At 38.2% G+C, this 12,163-nt stretch overlaps 1 protein-coding gene and 3 non-coding genes across 10 annotated transcripts in view; 3 read left to right on the top strand and 1 right to left on the bottom strand.

The window, feature by feature from the left end:
• Positions 1 to 11,505, top strand: part of LOC108967159 (NAD kinase) — a 48,855-nt gene extending 37,350 nt beyond the window's left edge. For 6 of the 7 annotated variants that reach the window (XM_018930422.1, XM_018930421.1, XM_018930425.1 and 3 more), the window contains 5 exons: positions 8,595 to 8,678; positions 9,743 to 9,976; positions 10,057 to 10,429; positions 10,489 to 10,746; positions 10,815 to 11,505. In XM_018930422.1, coding sequence (XP_018785967.1) covers positions 8,595 to 8,678; positions 9,743 to 9,976; positions 10,057 to 10,429; positions 10,489 to 10,746; positions 10,815 to 11,117 — 1,252 coding nt within the window. In that variant the 3' untranslated portion in view covers positions 11,118 to 11,505. Of the gene's footprint in view, positions 1 to 6,270; positions 6,975 to 8,594; positions 8,679 to 9,742; positions 9,977 to 10,056; positions 10,430 to 10,488; positions 10,747 to 10,814 lie in introns of those variants that run through there. The other variant, XM_018930423.1, reaches the window with a different exon arrangement.
• Trnad-guc lies at positions 3,266 to 3,337 on the bottom strand. Its single transcript has one exon. It is a non-coding gene; the product is annotated as a tRNA-Asp (tRNA).
• Trnak-cuu lies at positions 4,125 to 4,197 on the top strand. The gene has a single exon. It is a non-coding gene; the product is annotated as a tRNA-Lys (tRNA).
• On the top strand, positions 5,327 to 5,399 carry Trnak-cuu. Its single transcript has one exon. It is a non-coding gene; the product is annotated as a tRNA-Lys (tRNA).
• Positions 11,506 to 12,163: the final 658 nt, after the last annotated feature.

The following is a 12,163-nucleotide window of genomic DNA, read 5'->3' as shown; positions in this document are numbered from 1 at the left end:
CTGTTATCTAAAATCGCTTTATTTCATTTATACCCGTAATTATAAACGAATGTGGTACATTTGTGGTGTGTCCTCCAACTTCAAAAGTAGTTAAGTACTCTAACCTAAAAATAAAAATGAACACTTAACCRTTTTTTGACTTGTAAAATGCCACTAATTATCTTAGCTACTCATTCGATTTCAAAAGATATTTCCAGACAAGGACAATTTCATAAAGAGGGGTTATAATTGGGTTAGGTTAGATGGCTAATCCAGCGAGCAAAAAAGCTTASTAGCCAATACAAATTTGCACATGCGTTTAATTTCAATTCCCGCCAGCCAATTCGGTGGGATGTCTGAAGCTATGCGYTCCCAAGTGTTTAAGTCTTGACCAACCAAACGCGGAGCAGTCAAGAAGGAAGTKTAGAGTTGTTTCCATCTCATCTTTTCCCATACAGCTTCTGCGAATGGCATCTAATAAGATTCCCAGCTTTACAGAATGGTTGCAAGCTCACAATTAGAGAGAGGCTAGYCCTACTGAAGGCAAAGGGATCACYAGAYCTCTTGCAATTGATMTTGGGCCAAAAGTTTTCTGCGACAGCGCATGCACCGATGTTGGCCCAGTGGCTATCCAAGCTCATGCGAAGCCCAGCTATCTAGTAGTAGAAAACAAAAGTATATAGGAACASCTCCCATGGGCTGCCATACTACTGATAGCGTTCTAGCGTGCCTTTCCTTGCTAGCTCATYAGCTTTACAATTCCCTGCCATTGTGCTGAGGCTTGGCACCCATACCAGCKTTATCACAAAGACACTCAATGCTATTGATAACGAGGTTAGGCACTCCTTGGCCAAGCCTGAACGCGCTATTAAAGAGTTGAAGGCTAGTATCGCCGCCTGGTATTTGTGTGAATGACCACTTCTCTGAAGCAGGCTGCACTCCAGAGCTGTAAACCTGCTGCTACCTTAATAGATGTAACCTTGGCTTGGAAAACACTATATTAGTCAGGAAGTCTGAAGCTGGAGTTGATTGAGAGCTTCTGAAAGTAAATCCCTCCACCAACCATCCCCTCAAGCTTTGAYCCATCCGGAAAGAATCTCACTGCCCATCTGCTTCAATGGCTTCTTCCCACCCATAATTTCCACGTTCGTTTATGGGCAGAGATGGAGCCGCCAGAACTCGGTTGGGATTGTGATCAAATCGTGGAGTCCAAGTAATCCAGTATAAAGTCAAAGCGTGTGAGGATTTCTGAGTGTTCAGACACGTGTTCTTGTACGAACCGAGATTCTCTGAGTTTGATAGCAACTTTCGCAGCCATACACCTTCTGACGATGCCTACGGGCACTATGTGCAAGAAAGCATTAAGGAAGCACCGTACGTTGAACGCTCTCGCGTTTCCTTACATAGAGGACCACTTTCGGTGGTAGACCCCACCTTTTACCAATGACACCTCCACAGCAGTATAAGGCAATCGATGCCCTTTTTACTCTCTCTTCAATATTCGGCTTCCAATCCAGGATGAGCCTTAGATATTTTACTGTATCCGCCGGTTGCAGATGAATGTCTCCCATTTGTACACGGTACTCAGCATAAAGAAGACTATTGAAAATCCGTCCAAGTTACGCCTAAGCTATAATACCCTTCACAAGAAAAAAAAACTTTTCAGATTTTTTCCGCTAGTATGACATAGCATATATGTAGCTGTGTTTCGATATCGACGGTACCACCAAATGAGCAGATTCTTAATATTATGCGCCTCTTGCTTAGCTATCATCCTTTTTGTTGTCTAACCACAAATTTTTCATCGCATAAATTGAAATTTTTTTTTTACCCACCCTAATATGACATAGAATATATATTAGGTTACTAAATATATATATGTATATCTTTAACCATCAGTCACTCAGTTAGTTAACCACCGCCTGAGTCAGATGCAATCATAACCAACAAAAAACCGAAAGTACGAAAGTGCAACGGTTAAGATACACACACATACACTGAACTGTACAAAAGCGCTCTGAAGAATGCCTGCACCTTTCTAGCACCAACCGCCAGCGCTGCATAGCAGCACTCTGCTTCCTAACCTATGAGCATARTGCACTGGCTGCATCAACGACACTGCAGTGCACCAACTGAATTAATTTCTACATTTGTTGTTGTTGCAATAGTTGAAACGCATATATAAGAGTTTATTACTTTTATTGCCGTCAATTGAATGTAAATATTTGTGCACTGCATACGTTTAATATTTTCCACACCTTTGGCATCGGTGAGTGGCAAACGAACCCCGTCGCAACTCACACACGTACATGAACCTGCATGTATGAACATGTAATATATGTGTGTGGATTTGTATATGAATGTACGTTTGTGTTTGTTCAAAGTGCGTTTTTGCGTTTTGCATCGCTAATGCGCGAATTCATACGGTAAAGTGCCAATGAAAATAATAAAATTGCAGCACTTTTGCCAAGGAATGTGTTGTAATCAACAAATGAATCGTTAAACGAAGTAAATAAAACATAAGATGAATAAGCAAATAAAAAAAAAAAAAACGAAAATATAACGCAGTCAGATGTTCAATATGTCGCCACTGTGCCAACCTGCCGCCGCTGGCATATACATATGTAATGTCGTCAAAGGCGACACGCTGCGTGCGCGCATGCGCTGCTGYCATGAAACAAGTTATTAATTTCAATGAAACTTTTATTAGTAATCGCACAAATATTTTTTATTACTTTTTTATTACATATGTATCATCTGTTTTTTTTTATTGATTTTACCAGAATTGTTTTGTTTATACATACAATATTATTTTTTATAGCGTGCTCGATGTTGACGTTTTATAATTTGTTTTCGTAGGCCGGAAGAATTTATGTAAATTCTACGAAAACGGGTATACTTGTGCATTGGAATTTATTTGACCTTTTAGCTACTATTTTACGATTGTAGGCGTGACTATACTAAATTTTTGTTTATTTAATGCCTAATAAAAGTCGGTCAGTAGTTTGAAAATACAAAAATTATTAAGTGAGAAGAACAAAAGAAACAACAAAAATTAAAATATTATAAGAAAATCTACAAATATTATAAGAAAATCTATAAAGTGAGGTTCGATTAGGTAAAGTGGTCGATCCTAACAGAGACCTCACTTGTATAGCTTAGTACGCCGATCCGTTGTGTTACCTAAAACTTCTATATAATAGAAAATTAGACTCTTAACAACCGAAAAGGCATCTGAAAAAATTTAATTTCCTAATTTAAAATTAAAAAAAAGAATGGTATCCTTCTCCCCGACGGGGAATTGAACCCCGGTCTCCCGCGTGACAGGCGGGGATACTGACCACTATACTATCGAGGATGTTATATTTATCGAAAAAAAAAAATATTTTTACAAATTTTGAATTTTTAAAGGATGTTATATTTACCGTTATACAATTTTTTTTTTAATTTCAAATTTAATTACAATTATTAATTTTTAATTATAATAAGATGCATAATCTACACATTTAATAATTAAAGGAGTATTCTAGTCAAGAGCAATGGATTTCAGGATTATTTTTAAAGTGTCTTTAGAAAAAGACAATTAATATTTTTTGCTATGTATTTTTTATTAGTTATTTATTAACATTACAGGAATATAGGAAAAAAAGTTAAAAATTCGAAGAATTTACAGCTGATCAAATGGGGTTAGGTTAGGTTAGAGATCGCAAGTGGACTGCTATATGTAGTCCTTTGTGAAGCCATAGAAAAGAAGAACTACTGTGTTCGCACTAATAAATTAGCAAAACACGTAGTAATTTAGAAAATAGGGGGTCGCGAACAAATTTACCTGACCGTACCCACCATTTTAACCCTCGCAGCAAACTGGAAACCAAACAAAAATGTTACTACTCTAGAATATTGTCTCAAAGTTTCGTTGCATGGAAAATTTGAACAATTTCKTTCACAAAATGGCGACTGCTTGAAAAAGAAAACATTTTTTAATAGTTTTTTAACTGTTTGAAAATTTTTAACTATAGTAATTCCCTCCCTTGATAGTTCCAGACATAGACAAGTCTATARAGAAGTGAATGTAGAGAATTATTTAAATGAACTATGCTAAAAAAACCGTTGAAATCATGCCACCCTAGAATTAGAATTAAGTTGCCCGGCTAGCTCAGTCGGTAGAGCATGAGACTCTTAATCTCAGGGTCGTGGGTTCGAGCCCCACGTTGGGCGCAAWTTMATTTTTTGCAACTACCAGTGTAAATACGGCTGGTAGAATTATTTACACTTGAAGAAATTATTTGTTAACTGTATAAATTGAAGAATTCAATTCATATACAGAGTCTAAGAATAAGTACGACGTGATGTTATAATGAAATATTATATTCAAATTTTGTTAAAATGAATTTTGGTTTTTTTTATTATTCGGATAAGTCTTATGCCATTGATGATTTGAACAGAATATCTGCCAAATGGCTACCACGGCTCCGWTKGCATATCTCCAACCCTTTACGCCAACTGTCATTGATTCTGTGCAGCATTTCTTTTGGAATTTCGGCTATAGTTCGTTGAATATTGTCTTCGAGCTACTCCAGTGTTGCTGGTTGATTGACGTAAACCTTTGTTTTAAGAAACAGCAAAAAAGTAATCTAGAGCCGTTAAATCGCATGATTTCCATTTCTCGAAATTAAAGAGTTGCCAAACTTTGTACGCTATATGTTTATATTTAAAATTTGACGTGAAACATGAGATAACGCACCGTCTTGTTGGAAATGGTGATGCTCCTCGTCGATCATATTGCAGGGGAAAAARTTGGTCATCATCATGTCATAAAGTTCGCTATTGAAAGTAAAGGATTTTATTGGMTGGTTTCAAGCGAATAAGCGTTGATGTCGCCATAGCACAATCTGTAACAAACGGTCAATCGCGTTTCCTGAACCACACGAGGCTTTAACTCCGATAGTGACAATTTTGTGAGTTGACAAAGCTATTAAGGCAGAAATGGGCCTCATCTGGGAAGATGATTTTCGAKGAACGTGCCTTTGCCTAATAATCTCTGACAATTTTCAAGCGTTGTTCATATATTGGCTGTATCTGACAGTGAAAGCTGAAAATTTTTTTTTACATATATATATATATGTGATATAGTATGAGTTTTGTTTGAAGATACCTTGTTTTGCATTTTAGGTATATTTTTTTAAGTATCTGTATATTATTATTTCTTACGTTTTTTTTTTTGTTTTTTGTTTTACTTCTACAATTTTTTATCCCAATATTTGATATACAATTTTATTGAAAATATTGACTTTTATTGTGAATACTTTTCATCTAAATTCCGTTATTCTGCGATCACGCTTCAATTGCCCGGCTAGCTCAGTCGGTAGAACATAGGACTCTTGATCTCAGGGTCGTGGGTTCGAGCCCCAYGTTGGGCGCAATCTCTTTATTTATGTTTCGATAAATCAAGTGCAGCTGTGACATTTTCCTTGAATAATTTTGTGTTAGATTGCCGAGTTGGCAGTCCCACGCCTGTATGCTTGAATATAATTCCCATTACGTTTCGGTTATGTGGATCTACCGTGGCAAACAGTCCTTGCCTGAATATAATACCCGTTACCTTCCGGTGAAGTAGACCTAAGCTTTCAAGCTCTTTCTCTACTTCGCGCTCATCCTTCGTTACGTATTTTCAGGCACTCTTATATAACATTTTCGCTTTCAAAATAATCCCAACGCGTTAAATTTTTTTAGTAAGCACGTTTTGAGCGCTTAAATCCCGCGCGACTTCAACTAAACCATGTAAGTTCCGCTGCTCACTACCCACCGCTGCCTAAACACCCCAGCAGTAGTCTTTATGTCTGTAGGTAGTTAGTGTCTGAATGTGGTGTAGTTTACAGCAGCGAGACATAACTCATTCTCAGCAGCTCACAGCATGCGACATGAGCAGCGCAATAATTTTGGTTTATTTTTTTTTTTTTAGCTAAATAATATTATTTCAATATATACATCATATTTTTTTTATTGTTTTTGCCAACGATTATTTCCACTATACTGTTTTCTTACAAAGTTTACTACAACATTATTCAACTCTGGCTTACACTCTCCCTCCCTCTTCGGCCCATAAACGACGAGTCTTCGCTATATTCATCGTTTTTTCCTATGATTCCTGCCAGCTGAGACACCGACTGATGCTCACCTTGCCTGTTGTTGCTCTGCCGTATGTTGCGAGCCGAAAAGAGATGCCGAAAACAAAAACGTTTTACCAATTGTTGGTAGTAGCATGTTGCTGGGCGCAGAGCTCACTGGTTTTCAGTATTTTCTTAACCTTCGTGCGGGCAACAGCAATTGAGCGACGACGATAACGGCATTAAAATACGGCTAATAAAAGCAACCACAAACAGGCGAAGCCAATCAAAAGGCAATCAAAAAGGCGAACGCTTGAAGTCGCAGCGCACAGTAGCCGCAAACGAACGAGCGCGCAAGCAACCAACTACCCACGGCAATACAAAACGTTCGCTAACAACATACTAGTATAAATATATGGAGCAATAAAGCTAACAAAAGTGTGGAGTGTAAAAGAAAACAACAACAAAAATTAAATTTAAATAAATATAATAGCTGCTAGTTGAGAGTACGCAATTTCTCGTGCGTTTTTACGTTATACAAAGATACTTATTAACTRCAACAACAACAACAAAAAACTTTTGTTCCGTGCCTTTGAACTTTTCATGCGCTTTTTATCGTGCCTTAAGTGCTGAAACTAAGCAAAAGCCACATAAAAAAATCGCGTAAAAAGTGTGCGGTCGTAAAATCCTGTGAAAAATGTTTCCGATACATCGGCGCCATCAAGAGCTGCTGCTGGACGCGGTGCCGCTCAAACGCACCGCYATCGATTTGAAGGAATTCAATAACGACATTATAGCCGATAACGGCTTTCATGCGTACAACGGCGAAACTGTGCTGGAACAGCTGTCGCTGGCCGACAAAATCACGGCGGACTGCAGAACTTTAAGGTTAAACACGCCCACATACTACCGCGCTAATACTTTGTGTATTTTGTGTGGATAATTAACAAAATWTATACGAAATTTTATATAAATATTTATGGCATAAATTTTATGCGGCGTTAAGTTGAAAATTAAACGCGCATGCTTACAGGCAATTTACTATGTAGCTTTATGGCGCATGGGCTAGAAATATTCTTAATATGCGCTCGCTCTATAAAAAGTAGTCGATTTTTTTCTGTCTTTGAGTTTTCGGTGCCAGGCGCCAGCCGCCAGCCGCGTTAAACAATTTTGAGGTGATCAACTAAAAAATCTGGTTTGGTTTCGCGTTGTGTTTATGTATTAAATACATAGCGGTATATATATTCGTGTATGTGTTGGCGTTCGAAATGCTGTCGCAACACTTTTGGCGGCGTCGGCCAGGAGTTATGCCAATAAATGGCAAGAAATTTATAGCAAAATATTGTTTTTGCACACGAATTGCTGGCATTCCTTTTTGATTGCTCATTAAATGAATTTCTCGGTACTAATATTTAAAACTCGCAAAAAAATTACAAACAATTCGTGTTGAGGAAAACCTAAAGAAGACAGAAATTTGTTAAGAAGTTCAAAAACCAAGAAAAACAGTCTTCAGTTACATACAAAAACTCCATGAGCCACCCAGWTTTGAAAATTTAACTCTTTGAAGTTGAGAAATCCACCAATTTTCCTATCCAATACCTTCGTGAATAGGGTCATAAACAAATTACTTACGGAAATTTRTCAATATATGAAGTTAAGTTAGGTCAAAAGGATTGTATGTCACGCCATACATAGACCTATAGGTTATTTGTAGTGACAGATGGAGATGAACGTCAACGCTGTTTGTGAAGTTTAATAGAGACTTCATATCTAATTCAGATACTTCATTCAGTCCCTTGAACTGCGAAGCTCCTTAATACCYAAGCCAAGTTATAGATAAGCCGTTTCTCTACTACACTTACTACCTGTGTCCTCGTTAATAAGTTGTGACCTGTTACTAGGCCAACAACCGTCCTGCAGTCATTCCGAGATCGTGTGAGTAGACAGCTTGGGAGCTTCCTTTTGCTCCTTAGCACATGATCTTGGCGATCTTGCATGCCCCTAAGTCGTTCCATCTCACACTGTTACGTCTGTCAGCGCTTTCCGAAATTTCGTTGTGTACCGTTTTTATTGATATGTATTTTTCTTAAACTGTTTCGGTACTGAAGTGRATGTCACCTGTCGCTATCTCATCAGCTATTTTGTTTCCCGGAATGCCMTTGTGGCCTGGAACACAATATATGTATATAAAACCACCATGAATAAAACTATGTAAATTTTTTCATATACTATAAACGACTTTTTTAGGGACTGTCATTTTGTCAAAAATCAAAATTTTAACTGGTCCTTCGATCATTCTTTCTTTGATTATTCCAGAAAGAAGAAAATGTTGAATACAGTTTTTTGAAAACTAATCGATTTAATTTTTTTTTATAATATATATACAYACATATGTATGTAAAAAACTTTATATTTCTATATTTATTTTCATATTTTTTATGTACTTTAGTATTATATATTCAAAATAACTAATTTCGTTTGTGTTTTTTTTTTTTATAATATTTACAGGCGCACCAGAAGTTTGAATGCTCCATCGCCATTCCAACAATTTGGACCATGTGGACGAATAATGAAAAATCAAGCAATGGTTATGTAAGTAAAGAATTACGAAGTAATTTTTATAATAATTATTGTAATAAAGGCTGATCCATTTCGAGGTTCCTTACTTTTTTAACGGAAAAACTCAGAAACTTCAAATGTAGCATTCGAATTTATCATTTSAAATAACATTGTTTGGAATTTATTTTTTGAATATAATCTGTTCCAAATGTTGGCAGCGGCTACRTCTCARATGGTCCAYCCRTTGAWGACTTGTTCCAGCATTTTGACTGAATGACACGSKTAATGTTTTGCTCCAAGGCCTTAATMGAAGCGTTATTGTCCGCATAGACTTTAGACKTTACATATCCCTAAAGGAAAAAGTCTAACGTTGTGATATCAGACGATCTTGGTGGCCAATCGACTGGCCCAAAACGTGAAATTATCTGTTCACCGAAGTGTTCTTTCAATAAATCCATTTATTGATGCGATGTGTGGGAAGTGRCGCCGTCTTGTTGAAGCCAAATGTCGCCGAGATCACGAGCTTCAATTTCAGATATCAAATAGTCGGCTATCATGGCGCGACGTTATGTTCTCACCRGCATCATTTTTAAAGAAATATGGATCGAGGATTCCACCGGCCCCCAATCAACAAACACCAAATTTCTTTTTTCTGCATAAAATGGCATCTTTTGAATCTCTTCATATTGCTTTTCGTCCCAAATGCGACAATTTTTCTAGTTTATGTATTCATTGAGCCAGAAATGGACCTCATCGCTGAACAAAGTTTTTCTCGAAAAAGTCGGATTTTCTTGGGTTTTYTCAAGACYCAGTAAAGCGAAYCAATGTCGCTYGGGAMGATCGAGCGGCTTCAGTTTTTGCGCAAGCTGTATTTTGTACGCTTTCAGTTTAATATCTCGCATGCCAAGTTGTTCCATACGTATGTAGGGCCYMGYTGCTGCAAACGGCGCCGAATCGACTCTCCACGGTCTTCGTAATAATAAATATATAAAAAGATGCATTTCTATATACAAAACCTTGAAAAGAAAAAAGTTTTATTTATWTTTTTATGGCTAAAAACTAATCAACTCCAATCATTCGCTTCCCGAATATTGCAGGCAAATTCAGGATCCCGCCAGTCAACGCCTGACCTGGTACAAGCCACCGCTCACCGTGCTCGTCATAAAGAAAGTGCGTGACTCAACGGTGCTGGCACCCTTCGTACAGCTGGTCGAATGGCTGGTGCAGGAGAAGCACATGGTCGTTTGGGTCGAGTCGGCGGTGCTCGATGACCCGCTACTAATAGAGGATAAGAAATTCAAGAATATCAAAGAGAAATTAGTGACATTCAAGTGAGTYCACCAATCATATCTTTCGYTATTAATGAAATTATTGTTATTGAAAACGYATTTACTACTTTTGCGCTACACAGAGATGGCCGTGATGATCTAACCGATCGCATTGATTTCATAGTCTGTCTCGGCGGCGACGGCACACTACTGTACGCTTCGTTGCTGTTCCAGCAATCAGTGCCACCGGTGATGGCATTCCATTTGGGTTCGCTTGGTTTCCTCACACCATTCGAATTTGAGAATTTCCAGGAGCAAGTGACCAACGTGCTGGAGGGTCATGCTGCGCTCACGCTGCGCAGTCGCTTGCGTTGTGTCATCTACAGAAAGAACGATCGCCGCAAGGAATCGGAAAGTGATTCAACGAATCAAWTTACAAAGAATGCATACAATTACCAAACGGATGGCAGCGATGGCACAAATAAGAGCGGCAGCCGTGGTTCAACGAATATATTGGTGTGTAGCAAGTGCGAAATTATAAAATTTGCTGTATATTAATGCCGGCTACTTTACAGGTGCTCAACGAAGTCGTCATCGATCGTGGGCCCTCACCGTACCTGAGCAATATCGATCTCTTTTTGGATGGCAAATAYATCACGTCGGTGCAGGGTGACGGTTTGATTGTGTCCACGCCCACWGGCAGTACCGCCTATGCCGTGGCGGCTGGCGCCTCGATGATACATCCTTCGGTGCCGGCGATAATGGTGACACCCATYTGCCCGCATTCACTGAGCTTTCGGCCGATTGTGGTGCCCGCCGGCGTGGAATTGAAGGTATGCACWTATTTAAACATATACATATATTTAAATAACCTTTACTAATACCTCCACAATTAATACAGATCAGCATCTCGCCGGACAGCCGCAACACTTCGTGGGTCTCATTCGACGGCCGCAACCGGCAAGAGCTGCTGCACGGCGATTGCCTGCGCGTCACCACCTCCATCTATCCCGTACCCAGCATATGCGCACAAGATCAAATTTCCGACTGGTTCGACTCGCTGGCGGAGTGCCTGCACTGGAATGTGCGCAAGAAGCAGAAATGCCTCGACGAGCTGAGCGACCTGACCGCCTCCGGTTCGGAAGACACGCTCGACGATTTGGATCGTGTCAACGACACGTTACTAGATAGTGGCTTGCAGTGATGATTGTGGATGGYTTTCAACTTTTCCGACGATGAATTAAGTATGGGGGAGTGTAAGCGAAAATAATGAAATTTGGCTCTGCGCAACTGTGGCACAGCTGTGCCACGCCGCTTTGGCGCATAGGCATTATATTATGGAAGGCAATGTTGTGTAGAGTTTGGGCGTAAGCTTTTGTTGGAAAGCGCGCACATTTTRTTTGATTTGTGCTTTAGCTTTAGCGACATTTTTTATTAGTGTATGAAAGAGTCGAGTCGGTGGGTAATGTTACTATGGCAGTTGTAAAAAATTATGAACAAATCTGTTGCAGAAATTAGTATAGCATAATTTTGTTAAATGATTTATGTAATACAAAAAATGAAATAAATGACAAGTTAAATGTGATGAGAAATTGGAGCAAATAAAATGAAATGAAAGTGTTTATAAATAATTATTCTCAAATATGTTTATTGTAATAACAGTAAATTGTAATGTTGTAAGTAATTGGCAACGAAAGCTTAAGACATTCATATACACACGCGTATATGTAGTGGTAAAACCTTTTGTGCTTCATGCAACAATTGAGGTTATGTGCACTTATTGACTTCTATTGCCTTCAGTTACAAACAGGCTTACTCTGWGTAGCTRTCAAAACAATTTCTAAACAAAAACACACCTAGTTACATATTTTAAGCACTTGCAATGCCAACCGAAAAGCTCAAATTGTATTGTGTTATTATTTATTTGTAATCAAATTTTGTAGCAATTATTAGCAGTTCTAAACGTAAATACATACATGTGTAATACTTAGTTATAGTTTTGCCCTTTTGTGTCACGTGCACACGCCTAAAAATATATTTAGCGCTATAGTGTAATTTAGCTTTAAGCAGCATGTATGTACATATATATGTATGTAAAAAATAGGCAATCAGTTTCACATTTAAAGAAATGAGATTTTTATGCGTCAATGCAATGCATTTGTTATAAGCAATGTTTTAAAATTATAAAATTAGGTGCGTATATTAATCATGCTTTGCATTATAAAGGGTTTTGAAATTTGTATATTTGCG

This window comes from Bactrocera latifrons, unplaced genomic scaffold (genome assembly GCF_001853355.1).
Source record: "Bactrocera latifrons isolate USDA-ARS-PBARC rearing strain unplaced genomic scaffold, ASM185335v1 scaffold_179, whole genome shotgun sequence".
In the NCBI taxonomy this organism is placed as follows: Eukaryota; Metazoa; Arthropoda; class Insecta; order Diptera; family Tephritidae; genus Bactrocera; species Bactrocera latifrons.
Note: the sequence above shows the minus strand (reverse complement) of the source record. Positions and strands in the feature narration are given on the sequence as shown.